The 14,681-nt window shown below is 35.6% G+C and overlaps 1 protein-coding gene across 3 annotated transcripts in view; it reads right to left on the reverse strand.

Annotated features, from left to right (window-relative positions):
- The window catches only part of LOC113050501 (low-density lipoprotein receptor-related protein 8), a 144,490-nt gene that overhangs the window by 78,458 nt on the left and 51,351 nt on the right, over positions 1-14,681 (reverse strand). For all 3 annotated transcript variants that reach the window (XM_026213504.1, XM_026213503.1, XM_026213502.1), the window contains exon 3: positions 3,055-3,177. In XM_026213504.1, the coding sequence (XP_026069289.1) occupies positions 3,055-3,177 (123 nt within the window). The remainder of the gene's footprint in view (positions 1-3,054; positions 3,178-14,681) is intronic.

A 14,681-nucleotide genomic window follows, 5' to 3' on the forward strand; every position in this document is an offset into this window, starting at 1 on the left:
AAATGTGCCTTTCAAATACACACAATCACACACTTCATCAAGCTGATTAATTATTACCCAATCACAGCAAGGTACTCACCTCATTTTTCATAATCATGCAAGCATATGATCCCAGATTTGGTTTTGAACAAGCACCTGAGTCATGTCCGCATGCTCTTGTTTATTACTTTTTAATGCAACCATAATGAATGCCCTGTTGTTCCTACTCATCAAGATATCCCATACTGAGAGACTACAGACCACAGTCGTTTTTCAATATTACTGACTTAATACCAGGTTGAGCACAACATGATAGTCTGCTGTAATGACATGCCAGTACTTATATTCTGCATTACCTAATGTTTGGGGAATCTAGACCTATTTGAGGCACAAAGAGGTGTTTGTGTGAAGAAGCCGTAAAGAACTATGATCCATGTGTTCAAAGACCTCTACAGAGGTTCTCCTTCTATCAGAGCAAAGCTGAGAGCAATTTTGAAAAGCAATCTAACACAGGCAAAGGGATATTGGGAGAATGTATCTGGATACCATTGCAAGCTTTGACCTTGGGCTAGCGGGAATAGACGTATATATGTGTGTGTATACTGTATGTCTTGAAGCTATATGAATGCTTTTACCTCAGTGAATTTGATTAGCATTTAGACATGCATGTGGGCTGATTTGGATGGACATTGACAAGCAAATCAAGCAAAAGTTTATGTAACGAACATTTCAGTGGTGGAATCCACATCCATACTTGAGACAAATGGTAATAACACACAGGATTTCACACCTGTCAATCATATGATGACAGTTTCTGTGGGTGGGAGCTCTGAAACTAGCACAACCTGCATATGTTTATGGCACAGTTGTCATTGACATTCTATTTAATTTTTATAGTCATGCAGAATAAGATCATGCTTAAGCAGAGGGGCAGCAGGAAGGATGTAATCAAATAATGAAAATTGTAAAAAGCAAATATACACACACACACACACACATATATAGACATATACATACATATATATATATATATATAAATAAATATTTAAATCTCGGTTCCATTGCTTGACAGAACTCCCCGAAGCCTGATCCTACTGATCGGTCTCATGTCCTTGCAAATGAACGAAATTTATTTATCCGTTATGGCCTCTTGTCGTGTTTTAGACAAAGAGCTTGTGGCGGGGATGCAAATTTAACGTTAAGTGTAAAAACGTGACTGTTTAGCTGGAGTTCCACACATTATGCCATGCTCATTTGGGTGCACATTTTTGAGATTTGACCTCATGTTGCTAGTGGTCGAATGGTATCCTAACTGTATCTTAAATAGCTTGCATACAACTTTATCTCGCGGGTCAATAATTTTACCTCATTTTCTCTGCTGCGGTTGAGTTTGGCTTTGCACTTGCTGGCATCTTCTATGAAGATGCGTCAACTTTCAGCACAGTGATGCTGTGCCAGACAGTGCAACTCATGTGACCTTTCCCTGAACCCTCAGGCGCGCTAGCGCGCCCACTCACAAAGCAGGCAACCACGCCTATACTACTGCGGCCGTTTTTTTCCACATTTTTTTTTAAATTCGAATATTAGTTTTCACCTTCGAAATTAGTTTTTTTTAACTATTAATACATATTCGAATTTAGAATATTCGAATTTAGAATAACTTGATCTTGCGATCACTAAACTAGAAGCTCTACTTTCCTTCGGATATTAGGAATCAAAAGAAAGTGAGACAGAACTGCTCTTGGATCAGAAATGAAGTAACAACCAAATCAGAGCACAAGGAATATGTGTAAAAATGTGATTTGCACATGATCTGATATCAATTACCAGTACACAAGAGAGTGGGTATGCCAGAGGGCATTAGCATTACCACTGCCAATTAGCAGCTGGAGCCTGATTCAGCCAACGGCAAAACCACATCACATGGTCAGTGAGAAAGACTTAGTCCACAGCTTAAAATGACAATTACGAAGATTGCCAAACAGCCACAGGCAATCTTTCATAGAAAAACATACTAAACAGAAATGGCTGCATGCAAATAAAAGTCAAAACTCCACTAACATAGTTCATGTGCATGACAAATAAGTTTACTACAACAAAGAAGACAGTCATATGAATATGCAGTAATCTGAGCATTTACACAGCCTTTGAATGTAGAAACCTATTCCAAATGGTGTTATTAAAATAATACAATTTGAAATAAATGAGCAATAATGGATGCAGAAGCATTATCTGCCTATACAAACACATATTTTAACGGCTATAAATATGAATTTTCCTGCTACTTTATCAAGATAGCATTCTGATTTAAATCAAATTGTCAAAATATCTTTGCAGTACAATTGCACCCTAATAGACCCTCTGCTGTTTATTATGTTGTTTAAATAAATCAAACAACAATAACAAGAAATTAAAGCAACTCGCTGCTCTTAATTTATTTATTTGTTATTAATTTAATTACTAACTGTTTACTTGAATAAATTCTTAGAAAACCTTGATGAAATGCTTGATAAATGAAGAAATACTTCAAGGCCATATAACACTGCTGTAATTTAATTAGTTAACATTTATATTAACACTACCGTTCAAAATGTTTCAGGTGAGGTTATTTTATTTATTTTTATTTTATGTTTTTGAAGAAGAAGAAGTATCTTCGCCAAGGATGTTTATTTTATCAAATATGCAGTAAAAAAACATTATTATAATTCAAAATAACATTTTTAATATGTATTTTATTCCTGTGAAGTTTAACTTTCAGAAGCCATTACCCCAGTTTTCAGTGTCACATTATTCTTCAGAATTCATTCTAATACGCTGAATTGGAGTAGAAAGTACAAAAGAATGATATAAAAAAATTATGGGACTTAGTTATAATCAAGGTGTTTTTTTATGGGACTTAGTTATAATCAAGGTGTGGTGATGCACCCTTTCAAATGAAATTTGCCTTTAGATTTTCATACTTTTACTTGGAAAAAAAATTTCAGAATCGGTCAACGGAATAAAAGACAGACACACACACACACACACACACACAGACACACACACGCACACACTCATACACTCACTCATACTCACTGCAGGTGGAGTCTGTTTCATCCGAACCATCTGGACACTCCGGTTCTCCATCACACCTCCATCGAGCCGGGACACACTGCCCATTCTTACACGCAAAGTCTGTTGTGGCACATGTCTTTTTTGCTGTTGAAGAAAAGAGAGAAAGGTAAGTATAAGGGCATATGCATTAAGGCTGTGTTCACACAAGAGGTCTGTTTAGGTCAAAGGTCAAATAAGATGTACCTGCTTTTTCACTTGTCAAGCTTAAGTAGAAGGAGGAATTACTTTTTTCAAAGAACAGTGAAACAAACCACACTGCTAAATCTAGTCTGCAGGAGATGCCTTGACAAAATAAGATCACTTGAGAAACACTGGTAGACTTGCACTTGAAAACAACTGTTCTGGTGCAGAAATAAAGAAAAACTGAGCTGTAAAAGCCTCATGCTTCAGATTTAAACAACAAACAGCAAGCGATATGAGACTAAGTGCAATGTGTGTCTCTGTCATTTCTTCTTGTTGCATTTATAGTTTAACTGAGAAGAGAATTTGAATGAATTGAACACACAGCTCCAGTGGGAACAATTACAAGGGCCCAGGTACACATCACATTACTTTTGTTTTGTGTATGTGTGTGAATGAAGTCCAGTAAATTTGTAGTTGGGTAAAAGAGCCTGAAGGGAGAGCGATTGATGATGTTGTCAGCTCTCTGGGAGGGATACCAATAAGAGCTTTATCATTCAGAGAGGACACAGTGATTTAACACTGTTCACACGTTTGGCTTTTATCATGTGCATCAACTGAACCCATGCAGAGCTTGGTCTGGGCGGGTGTGATATTCTCGAATGGCAAAAATTAAATCAGCTTTTTTTCCCCACAGTCGATACGTCTATTGTAAATCAATCAGCTGAAACAACTTACTTTTATTCATTTATTATTTTTTAAAGGTAACATGAAACCTTGAACATTCCAAATCCATATTTGGAATTTGTTTCCATAATCTTAAGTTATTCGAGGGTAAATAGAACAATATCCAGACCACACCAAAAAAATTACAAATATAAATACATATATTTCGGCAACTGATTGGATAACAAAAGGCATTTGTATCATCAGCTGAAAAAAAGAGATAAGTTGTTTAAAACCTAAACAAGTTATTACATTCTGATAAAAATGTGAAAAATATCTGATTCTCTAAACAGATAAGAGATGAAAATCATGAAAACAAACCAAAAAAGCAAGCAGAAAAAGTCAAACAGTCACTGAGTTGTAACAAACCAGACTGAAAGAGATATTCTGTGAAATTCATCTTTGGAACAGTGAGCAAATCCCAGGCCTTTGCCTCCCATCAGAACAAGAAGATTTCGACCAAGTCTCCCCTATCTCCACAGCCAAGCTACCTTACACTGAAACAAGCCTAGAGATTTAGCAACTTGCACATCATTGGGGCCATGTTCCCCTGCCCCTTATCTTCCTCTGGAACCACAGGCAGCATGTTCTGGGTTGAGCACCTCCAAAGACTACAGAGAGAGGTGGTGAGTGAGCTCTGACCAGCGCTTGATTGACAAAGATCCTTCAATAGCCTTACATCAAGGACAAAGCTTCACCTTGTCACACCCTTCATTCCATTCAAACTGAACATCATATTCATTTTCTTCAAGGTAAAGTGTATAACTTTGTTCATTGTTAAAGCCATTTGTAAGTTGATTCCACAAAATGCCAAAAACCAAGAATTATACATTACTTGTAGAGTGCCATAATTAAATAAAGAAAAGAAAACTGCAATTACTAGTGATTAATTGGACCTTATATTAAAATATGTAATCACAAATATATATTCGCACTGAATTCCCTGTAAATGTGTGTAGAAACAACATAAAGACAACATATTTAAAATATTTGTTCAAAGGCATTTTTTGCTAAGCACTATGAATGAATGCCAGTATCACAGATAGAAATAGTGAAACTGATGTCTCTTTTTTTCTAGGGAAAGAAAAGTAATCATATCATTCAACATTACAGTAAAATTTGTGCCATAATTTGTTCAAATATAATAGGCATATTTGTTATAGAACAAAAAAAAATATAAGCATTTCATTTAAATGAACTAAAAACAATCTTCACATAAACCTATAATGTCAAATTTATAAGCCTGTTATATAGCGTGTTTTATATAGTGTATATTGTCATTTTGTGATGTTTCTGTCTCTTTCAATAATGGCTCTCTCTGTTTGAATAACAGCTTTCAGATCATTTCCCATAAGTTTATTTTGCACATTCATTTTCACAAGAAGAAAATGACAAGTTGAATATATTTGCCTTTCAGTGAATATACTGGCTCACTGTTATATACTTAAAATTATCCACAGAAGCAAAAATCATTGTTTGAAGTACTGCCAGATGTTGCTGATTTGGAGGGTGGAAGGGAGCTGATGTGTGGATTGGGGGCTGTGTTGCGTTGGTTTGAGAACACGGGTGAGCTCAAGTGTTGGTTTTACTAATTTTCCTGTAGGACTGCCAATGCAGGCAGGCAGCTTCAAGCACCCACTCATGGGATGTGCTGATTAAAAGATGGTATGTATTACAAGCAGCAAATACTTCATTATGGAGACACTCACACTAGGCACACATACATAAAGACTGCATGTACAGCGCCTTGATTTGTGAGCCTTACAACAATCATAAATCATGCACAAGGCTGTGCAAACAATGAGCACACACGCTCTGATCTACAACAATCATCACATGCCATATATAAACATCAGGCCTGTCACAGTGCAAATGTTATTTTTCTCTATTTCCCTGGGACTTCCAGGAATTGAGTGTGCATTAGTGTGTAGAAACAAAGCAAGAGATGTGTGTGAGTTTTCTGCAAAAGCAGGCAAAGCCATGACATTCCCAAGGTCCCATGCTTGAGAGACCACAATGATTGATCACTGACGGACTGCTGATCTGTGATGGTTAGCGGTAGGTGACCTCTTTGTGTCCGCTGCCAGCATTCCACAGAATGGGCAGTCTGCATGGGACAGAACTGCAGCTCAAGGTCAGCATTCTTCAATTTTCACAAACCATTTCCTCCAATACTTCACAGGGAACTAAGACCACAGACTAAACACGCATGACACCTTCAGCTTCCTGCCAAATTACCATCGCAATTTTAAAAAGCAATGAAGCAGATGGGAAACTGTCATTCAATCTACTTCAGCATGGTCTAAAGAGCTACTTAAACACAATGAGCTATGCACTTTATTGCTTTATTTGCTTACTTCGTGCTAACAAACTAATGCCTGAAGATGGTTAAGATATGAACAGCTTTTTAAAGCAGTAGTCATTTATAAGGTTCTAGGCACTCTATGCTGGTCTAATGCTTGTTAAGTTTGATGCAAAATTCAATAGTCTAAGCAGCTGGAAGAAATAAATCAGTGATACCAGATCAGAGGTCTATAGCGTGCTGTTTGGGGAGGTACTGTGATTGACTGGCTGTGGTTTATATGGTTCTGAGTACTCGTTTGAGATAAGAGAGCCCACCTATAATAGGATAAGGCAATCGCAGAGCCATCTTGAGCAGGGCTATAAACATGGACAGGTCATAATCGTAAATGGAGTCTGTGAAGAGAGGCGCCTCAGTGGGTCACCTTTTTCTGGTGGGATCCCTTTATTTCTTTACTTTCCTATTTCAGTGTCTCTGTCATTATAGTCATTAAAATCATATAACATTTTAAGCACAATGCTGGCATGAAGCATGAGCGATATATCAAATGTTTGAAATATGCTGTTGAGGATTTTGTTCGCAACAGAACTAGGCGTGTTCATTTTGGTTATTCTTCCTAACCGACAACCAATGCGCGTTAACTGATTATTAACCGTTATTATTTTAAATTAGAACTGAATTAAATTAGAAAGGGCAAGTGTATGTGACCTGTTTATAAATACCTGCCGTGCTTCTGCGAGTGGAATAAAATAAAATAAAGCTATATTTTGCTGTATAGCAAATAAATAGGCCTATACGAGATACATATTTTTACTTGAATAATAAATTAAGAAAATGAACGGAAACCGCAGAGTTTCAGTTAATTTATGTGCTCTGCGAAAGGAAACAGACGGCTTATTTTACGCACAAAGATTTGTTTTTATTGTGAATGTATACAAATAAAGGCAAAAAGTGTACAATTCAGATTATCGTTATGACTAAAAGGAGAAGTTGCTTCCATTGTTAGAAGGAAAAAAAAAATCAAGTGATTGCACTGGCGCTGCATGTGCGCACAGAGTTAAGCTTTGCTACTTTGACAATGCAGCCTGTTTATTATCATAATAAAATACAGTCAGTCAAACATATGGAAAAAAAACACTGCTCAGTTTAAATATGTAATAAAATCTGTACTTTACAGTGTTTATTATAATGTTTGTAAACATTTCGCATCAGCATTAGGCCTATTTCTGAATGAAATAATAATATGCAACTTAGTAATAGGCTTTGTGACATGTTTTTTTCCCTCTAAAAAAAACAAAAAATTATACGCGTGGCGTAGCCTATTTTAGCAATGCAGTAAACCTTTTAAAATATTTTGATAAATTACTGAAAATAAATAAATAACTGACTTTTTAAATCATTTAACTGATTGTATTAATCGGTCAAAATTCTTAACGTCGGTTAACGGTTAAAATAAACATCCCTAAACAGAACACAATAAAAACAAATCTAAGGTATAAATATAAACAAAAAGTATTCTTCCTATTATAATGTGATTGTTACATAATGTGACATATATGTAGATAAACATACATAAACATAATGTTCATAATGTGAAATGTGAAATACAATTTTTTAACTGTGTATTATTATTATTATTATTATTATTATTATTATTATTATGTGTTTTAGTTCAATTTTGCTTCTAGACATTTGTAATTTTATATTGATATTATAAATATTGATATTACAGCTTTCATCCAAGTATTTTATTATGATTAATCAATTTCACTCATCTTTCTTTTTTGTTAACATTTAGTTTTTAAACATCACTTTTTTTTTTAAATGAAAGAAAAAACTAATAAATCAAAACAAGAACCAACTTTAACAAGACAAAACTAAAATTCACAGCGTTTTAAACAACTGCTCACAGACATGAAAGCTGCTATATGTCAAATTATGTTGACTACACATTTATGAATGAATAGAGCTTACGATTATTGCCTTAAAAACATATAGTGCACTGTTCAGCCAAATGAAATGTAGATTTATTTACAAACTAGCTGCTGAGTACTTACTAAGTCCCTAGTGTGGACTTAACATTCCAATTTAAGTTTGAATTTATGAAAATCTGATGCAACCTACCTAGACTTTTGCCACAAGTAAAAGTCTAGCAAAACTAGCGACCTAATGTCACAGTACATTTCATCTTCTTGCATACTATGAGTGGTGGTCAATCTCTTTTTCCCATAGATATTAAATGTAAAAAATGTAACTACAATTCTTGATTCTTGCCATTAGAATTTCAACACAGTTTCATGAAGTAAAATACTGCAATACTTTGAAATATTCCAGGTTTTGCCCATACCGCCAGTGATTGCACCTAGAAACTCAGGAATCAACTCTGGGAGTGCCAAGTTAAAAAAAAAAAAAAAATTGAATAAAATTAGAAATAAGCAAATAGCCTGCAAAGCTACAACAAGATTAAGGCTGAAACCCAGGTGGATTTCAAAGAGCACAATTGAACTCCTTTGAGGAAGTATGAAGATAAAGCCCTGTGAGCACAGCTTTACACTGGCACTTCACAGCTCAATACCACACACTAATCTGCCTCTGCTGCTTCTGTATGCAGATTGTGTGAAAGCGCCTTCATCAGACACCTCTCTCGCCTTTTTATTTAACACTTCATGGAATTTGAGTATTTCTGTGAAAGAGGTAAGACGGAGCGAGGCAGTTTTGATGGCACACTTGCACTCAAACACTCCCGAGTCAATAAACTCCCACACATGAAAAGCTTAAGTCAAGCATTTTGTCTGGTTGAAGTTTGTTCTGGAATTGCATAATGCCTTCTCAAAGAGGAAAAAGATAAATGCAGTGTAAAACTAGGTCCATTTGAAAGAGCAAGTGGCACAGGGGCATCCCACTGAATGGAGCATTAGGGAGTTGGAGGAAAGATGTAGTGCTACTGCTGCTGTCAGCAACTTGGCTGGAAATAAAAGTTTTCCCGAAGTGCTGATCCAGGACCAACTTTTTACAACTAAATGCAGCTAATCCACACAGAAATATGCAAGCCTGGACTTAGGTCCTTACAGTAGCAGAATGTCTGGCCACAAGCGAAGCGACATTATATACAAGTGGAGTAGGGATGAAAACCAATAATGGATGACATTTTTAGGATTTTTTAAGTTTTTGAAATAAGTCTATTATGCTCACCCAGGTTGCATTCATTTGATTAAGAATAAAGTGAAATATTTTTTACTAACTTAATATAGTCAAATATAATTAGATTTGAAATAACCGTTTTCCATTTTATTCCTGTGATGCAAAGCTGAATTTCCAGCATCCATTACTCCTGTCTTCAGTGTAATATAATTTTGAAATAATTCATTAAAAATGAGCTGATTTGGTAATTAAGAAACATTTCTTCTTCTTATCAAAGTTGACAATGGTTGTGCTTTTTAATATTTTTGTTCCAACAGTGATACTTTTTTAATGATACTCTAATGAACAGAAAGTCCACAAGAAAAAATCTATTTTTTTTTTAGTTTACAGTTAGGAGAAACTATTGGATTGCATTTGTTGCACCTTTGTTCAACATTTAAAGTATGTGCAAACACTTCTCTATTAAATTTATTTCTGATTTGTAATATCAGCTCTGCAGAAATGTGAAAATCTCTCTTCATTCAGCAACTCAAGGACAGTGAATGTTATTAGAATTGTTTGTCTTATTTTCAAACATTTCTTCTTTAAAACTATTAAAATAATCATTAAAGAAACAGAATCGAAAACCAAATCATTCAATTCCTTAAGATTCCCATTCCTAGAGCAGATTATCAAGGGAAAGTGTGCTACTATAACCAGAGAGAAAAGTGATAGACTTATTGATGAGAAATACAAAGGAGAAGAATGGGTTAAGGAGAAAGCAGTTCCTATTAGCCTGTTTTATGTGTGCCTATTCCTCTCCAGCTCTCCTTTTCTTCTCTCATGCTCCATTTATTTCCATTGATTTCTGGATGTTGATGTTTCTCCTCAAACAAACAGGAGCATATCAAGCATAATCGCACAGTAACCGTACATAAATATTTATACTGGCCAAAGGATTGGTCCTTTTACTCTGCATATCACTTCATGATTTTCTTTTACTCTCAACCTCTCATTCTCTCGGTCAGCAGACATTCATATTTTTCTAGAATTGAATCACAGGAATTATGTTCTTGCCACCAAAACCTATAAACTTGTGAACAGTATTGTTTACAGTCTTCTCTTTCTGAAAAAGGCTATAATGTAACTAATTATTTTTATACCAAGAATAAAAATGTATACATTTCTTTGAAATCCAGTGCCCAAAGGCACGTGATTGATGCAAACACAGACAGTGGTTGTTATCGGCACTGAGGCAGGCTGAAAATAATCAAACAGATCATGTCAGAGTGTGTCAAAGTAATTGATTTACATTACAATCCAGAGCTCTCAGTAATGACAAATAAAGAATGCATGTAAGGGAACACAGTGTGGGGAAGCATGAGAGCCAAATGATGGAGCAACACTAATTCAACTTTCAGTACTATAACTGTCACCGTCCCACCTGTCGTCTTTTTCTCTATAAAATCTTTTAGTAATCATCATAAATATATCATTTAAAAGCTTCGAAGCTCAAGATTCATCCTGTGAAAACTATTTTGAAATCGGACATTGCTTTACCATGGAAATGGTACTTTAAAATCGAATGGCAGTCACCTCCCCCTTAGTGGGCAGGGCCAAGTGTCATAAAATATAATGCATTACGGTCTTCTAGAACCAAAACTTTTTATAATCTTGGCAACAAACATATCATTGGAAAGGTCTGAGTCTCAGGATTTCATATTTTGAGATAGAAGTAAAATTCACAGAGAAATCTAGAGAAAAATTCATTATGCAAAATTCTAAATAGTTTTGATGACTCCCAGTGGCTGTGTGTGGTATGACGCCCTAAATATAATCTCACAGGAACCTCAGTTTTTTTTCATATTAACTTCAAATTTATAACATAACTTATTTAGACACAAGGCTTTAATTTTATACCAATTTTAGAATTAAAACTGTTATGTAAAATATTTATAATAAATAAAATTAAATAAAATTAATATAGCGCATATTATTTTACAGTACATTTAAACTTCTATAACTTTTTGATACTTCAATTTTTTGAAAAAATCTGCTAATTTTCTTCTTTAAAAAGAGACCAACCTTAGGTTTATATTCCAAAGTGTTCATAAATTACAGCCATTTTAGTTTGGATAGTGCACTTTAATGCCCATTTAAAAAATGGGGGGGTGACAGTTAAGGAGTTAAAGTGATAATTCTTGCACACTTTTAGTTTAAGGTGTGTTTATATTAGCATAATTTGGGCAAAAATGAGCAAAAAAAAAAAAAGCAAAGATGCACAGCTTAAACAAAAGTCACTTTCAAAACAAGCAGCTTTCTATCAGTTATTCCCAAAATTCTAGATAGCATGCTGAAATTACTCAATTTCGATTGCAAAATTCACTGAACAGTGGCAAACAACCACACATTTATTTTGATTTTAAGGGTCTTCTCAACTTTGGGAACTTTTAAATCCCAAAGGATGATTCTTATTTAAACTTTAGGTCTCAACTGTTTAGTGAACATGCTAGCTTTGAAATTAGCTTTACCAAGACAAAAGAGACAGCTGTTTTATGTAAAAATGATTAAAACGTAATTCCCACACTTCCATTTCCACCGCAGAATGCTAGTGAGAAAGCTAGTAAGAGTGTGAAAAGTGTTTAAAAGATTTTCTAAAATTCCACAGAACCGAACGTTCCCATAGTTGAAGAAACACCCTTAAGCGCAGCTTACAGTAAGTAACTAGCAGGAGACATCCTAATCAATAACTGATCCACAGATTTCTTCAGAATTCGAAAACCCTTCAATTATACAAGTCAACATATCTCCTTCCCCTTGTGTGCTCTTTGTGAATTTTCCCAGAAACCCCCTCCCTGCAGTTAAATTCATTGGTCGGTCAAATCAATTACTCAGTCACCTGTCAGTCAGACGTCATGGATTCAGTTAAGAGTTCTGTAATATCATAGATGGATTCCATTCCGACAAACAACAACACCAACTATCAAAGCTACACTAATTTTAAGGTTAGGGGTAGGGGTTAGTATTTGTCTCAGTCTTATGCAGGCAATCAGCACTGTGTCTGACATGACCGATGAAATCTGTAGAATTGGTTGCAGGGTGGATCTTCCCCAGATAATAAGAGTGTAGATCACGTGGACCAACATATTGATATAAATATCAGCATGATGTAAAATGCAGTGTATATAAATCACTAGAAACCACCAGACAATAAAGTGCCTTTTAAGGCTTTTAATGCCTAATTAGTTTTAAAGGCTGGCCACTATTTATTGAGATAAGGCAGTCATGTTTCAGCAGTGAAATAGACTTGAGATGCAGTAGAAGTCTGTTTAACATATGATCAAATTGCCACACAGGTGTTTAAGCACGTAATGGAGCAGGTGTGTGAGAACATTATTTGTGTAGATGAAAATCAAATAGAGGCCATACACTGTATATATACCAAACACCCCTGTTAGAGACTACATGCCACACAGCCGAGGGACATCCCTGAGCATTCTCCTCACTCTTTCCCTCTTATTTGTAAAGTTATTCTTCAGGCACACATTTAAACACATTTGAAAGTGAAAGTGACGTGACATACAGCTAAGTATGGTGATGATACTCACAATTGCTGCTCTGCATGGTGACCATACTCAGTATATGTGCTCTGCATTTAACACATCCAAAGTGCACACACACAGTAGTGAACACACACACTGTGAACACACACCTGTGGGCAGCCATTTATGCTGTGGTTCCCGGGGCGCAGTTGAAGGTTCAGTGCCTTGCTCAAGTGTACCTTAGTTGTGGTAGTGCCGGCCCAAGACTCGAACCCACAACCTAAGGGTTAGGAGTCAAACTCTAACCACTAAGTCACGACATCCCCTATTTTTTTTGCTAATCGATGCCATAATCTCAGTCTCCTTGATAGGTCAATGTATTAATCACATCCATCAACCTCTCCAGCTCCTTCTACCTCTCGTTCTTTTTCTCCATTGAAATGATTAGTCCTCCAGCAGTCTATAAGTCAAAACAAGTTACACAAGTTGCATTTTTCTACACCCTGTCTTTCTGTCCCTCTCGCTTCACCACTCTTGCCCTTTACAGTCTATCTACCATTATGACTTAATATCTCAATGGTTTCTGTTAAAGAGAAATTAGATCAAGAATAATTTCAGTATGAACTTGAACATTTCTCATCAACTTTTATAAGACCATTTTTTCTGAACTATGATATCAATATTAATATTAGTGTTCCTGTAGCTCAATTGGTAGCACATATATATATGTATAATTTGTTAAATTAAAGCATTTTTCAGAAAGAGAAGACTGTAAACAGTCTTGTTCACAAGTTTATAGTCAGTAAGATTGTTTTATGTTTTTGAAAGAAGTGTCTTATTCTCACCAAAGCTGCATTTATTTGATCAAAAATACAGAAAAGAAAGCAATGCAAAATGTTACAATCACTCTGATTTATGCTGATTTGGTGCTAAAGAAACTTCTTATTTTAATTTGTTTCTGTCACTACTGTTATTATAAAGACAGTTTACAATAGCAATGACTGTTATGTATCAAATTGCAGGATCAAAAAATATTTTATACATTTGCTTAATGAAAAGAGAGCACACACTATTTACTCTGTTTCTGCAACTGCAAAAAAAATAATAATAATGTGCAAGAGATGATTATAAACTTGTGATTGATGCTTACGACGGGGGTTTACAAGGCTGCAATAATATAATACTTGAGACGACATGCTGATAAACTACATCCGATCTCAGTGTGAAACCCGTGTGCATTTGTTCTCGTGTGTATGTGTGTGTGTGCGCGAGTTCTGCGCTGCTTCATCTGGTTCAGTGCCCAGTCATATCCCATCATCACAGTGTGTGCTCAGCCAGTGAACACACTGCCTTTTGCTTTATTAATACAAATGCATGTACGCAAGCCCGGCTGCCTTTGGAGGACCAAGGGGGAAGCCTTGACAAAGCAGCAAGCCCTGAGACAAAAGATTTGTGGGCAAATCTGCCCTGCTGACATTGAAGAATTCATTTCAATTACAAATGTCCTCCACCACTCGGCAAAGATGAAAAGCAACAGCCCTCCAAATGGAGTGATGCAAAGGAAGAAGGGTGCAGTACATCGAGCAAACAAGACACAAAAACAGCAACCTGCTGCTTTGATTTGCTTGGATGTTGTGCTAATGATACTGTGTGGCATTTTTTCCTTTGTGATTTTCCATCACGATGGTTCGTTCACAGAACATGATGCAATGAAAATCCAACCTTTGTTCCTTCAAGACACACTTCTACTTCTTATTCTTTTTATCATTATACTTAGG

This window comes from Carassius auratus, chromosome 31 (genome assembly GCF_003368295.1).
Source record: "Carassius auratus strain Wakin chromosome 31, ASM336829v1, whole genome shotgun sequence".
Lineage (NCBI taxonomy): Eukaryota > Metazoa > Chordata > Actinopteri > Cypriniformes > Cyprinidae > Carassius > Carassius auratus.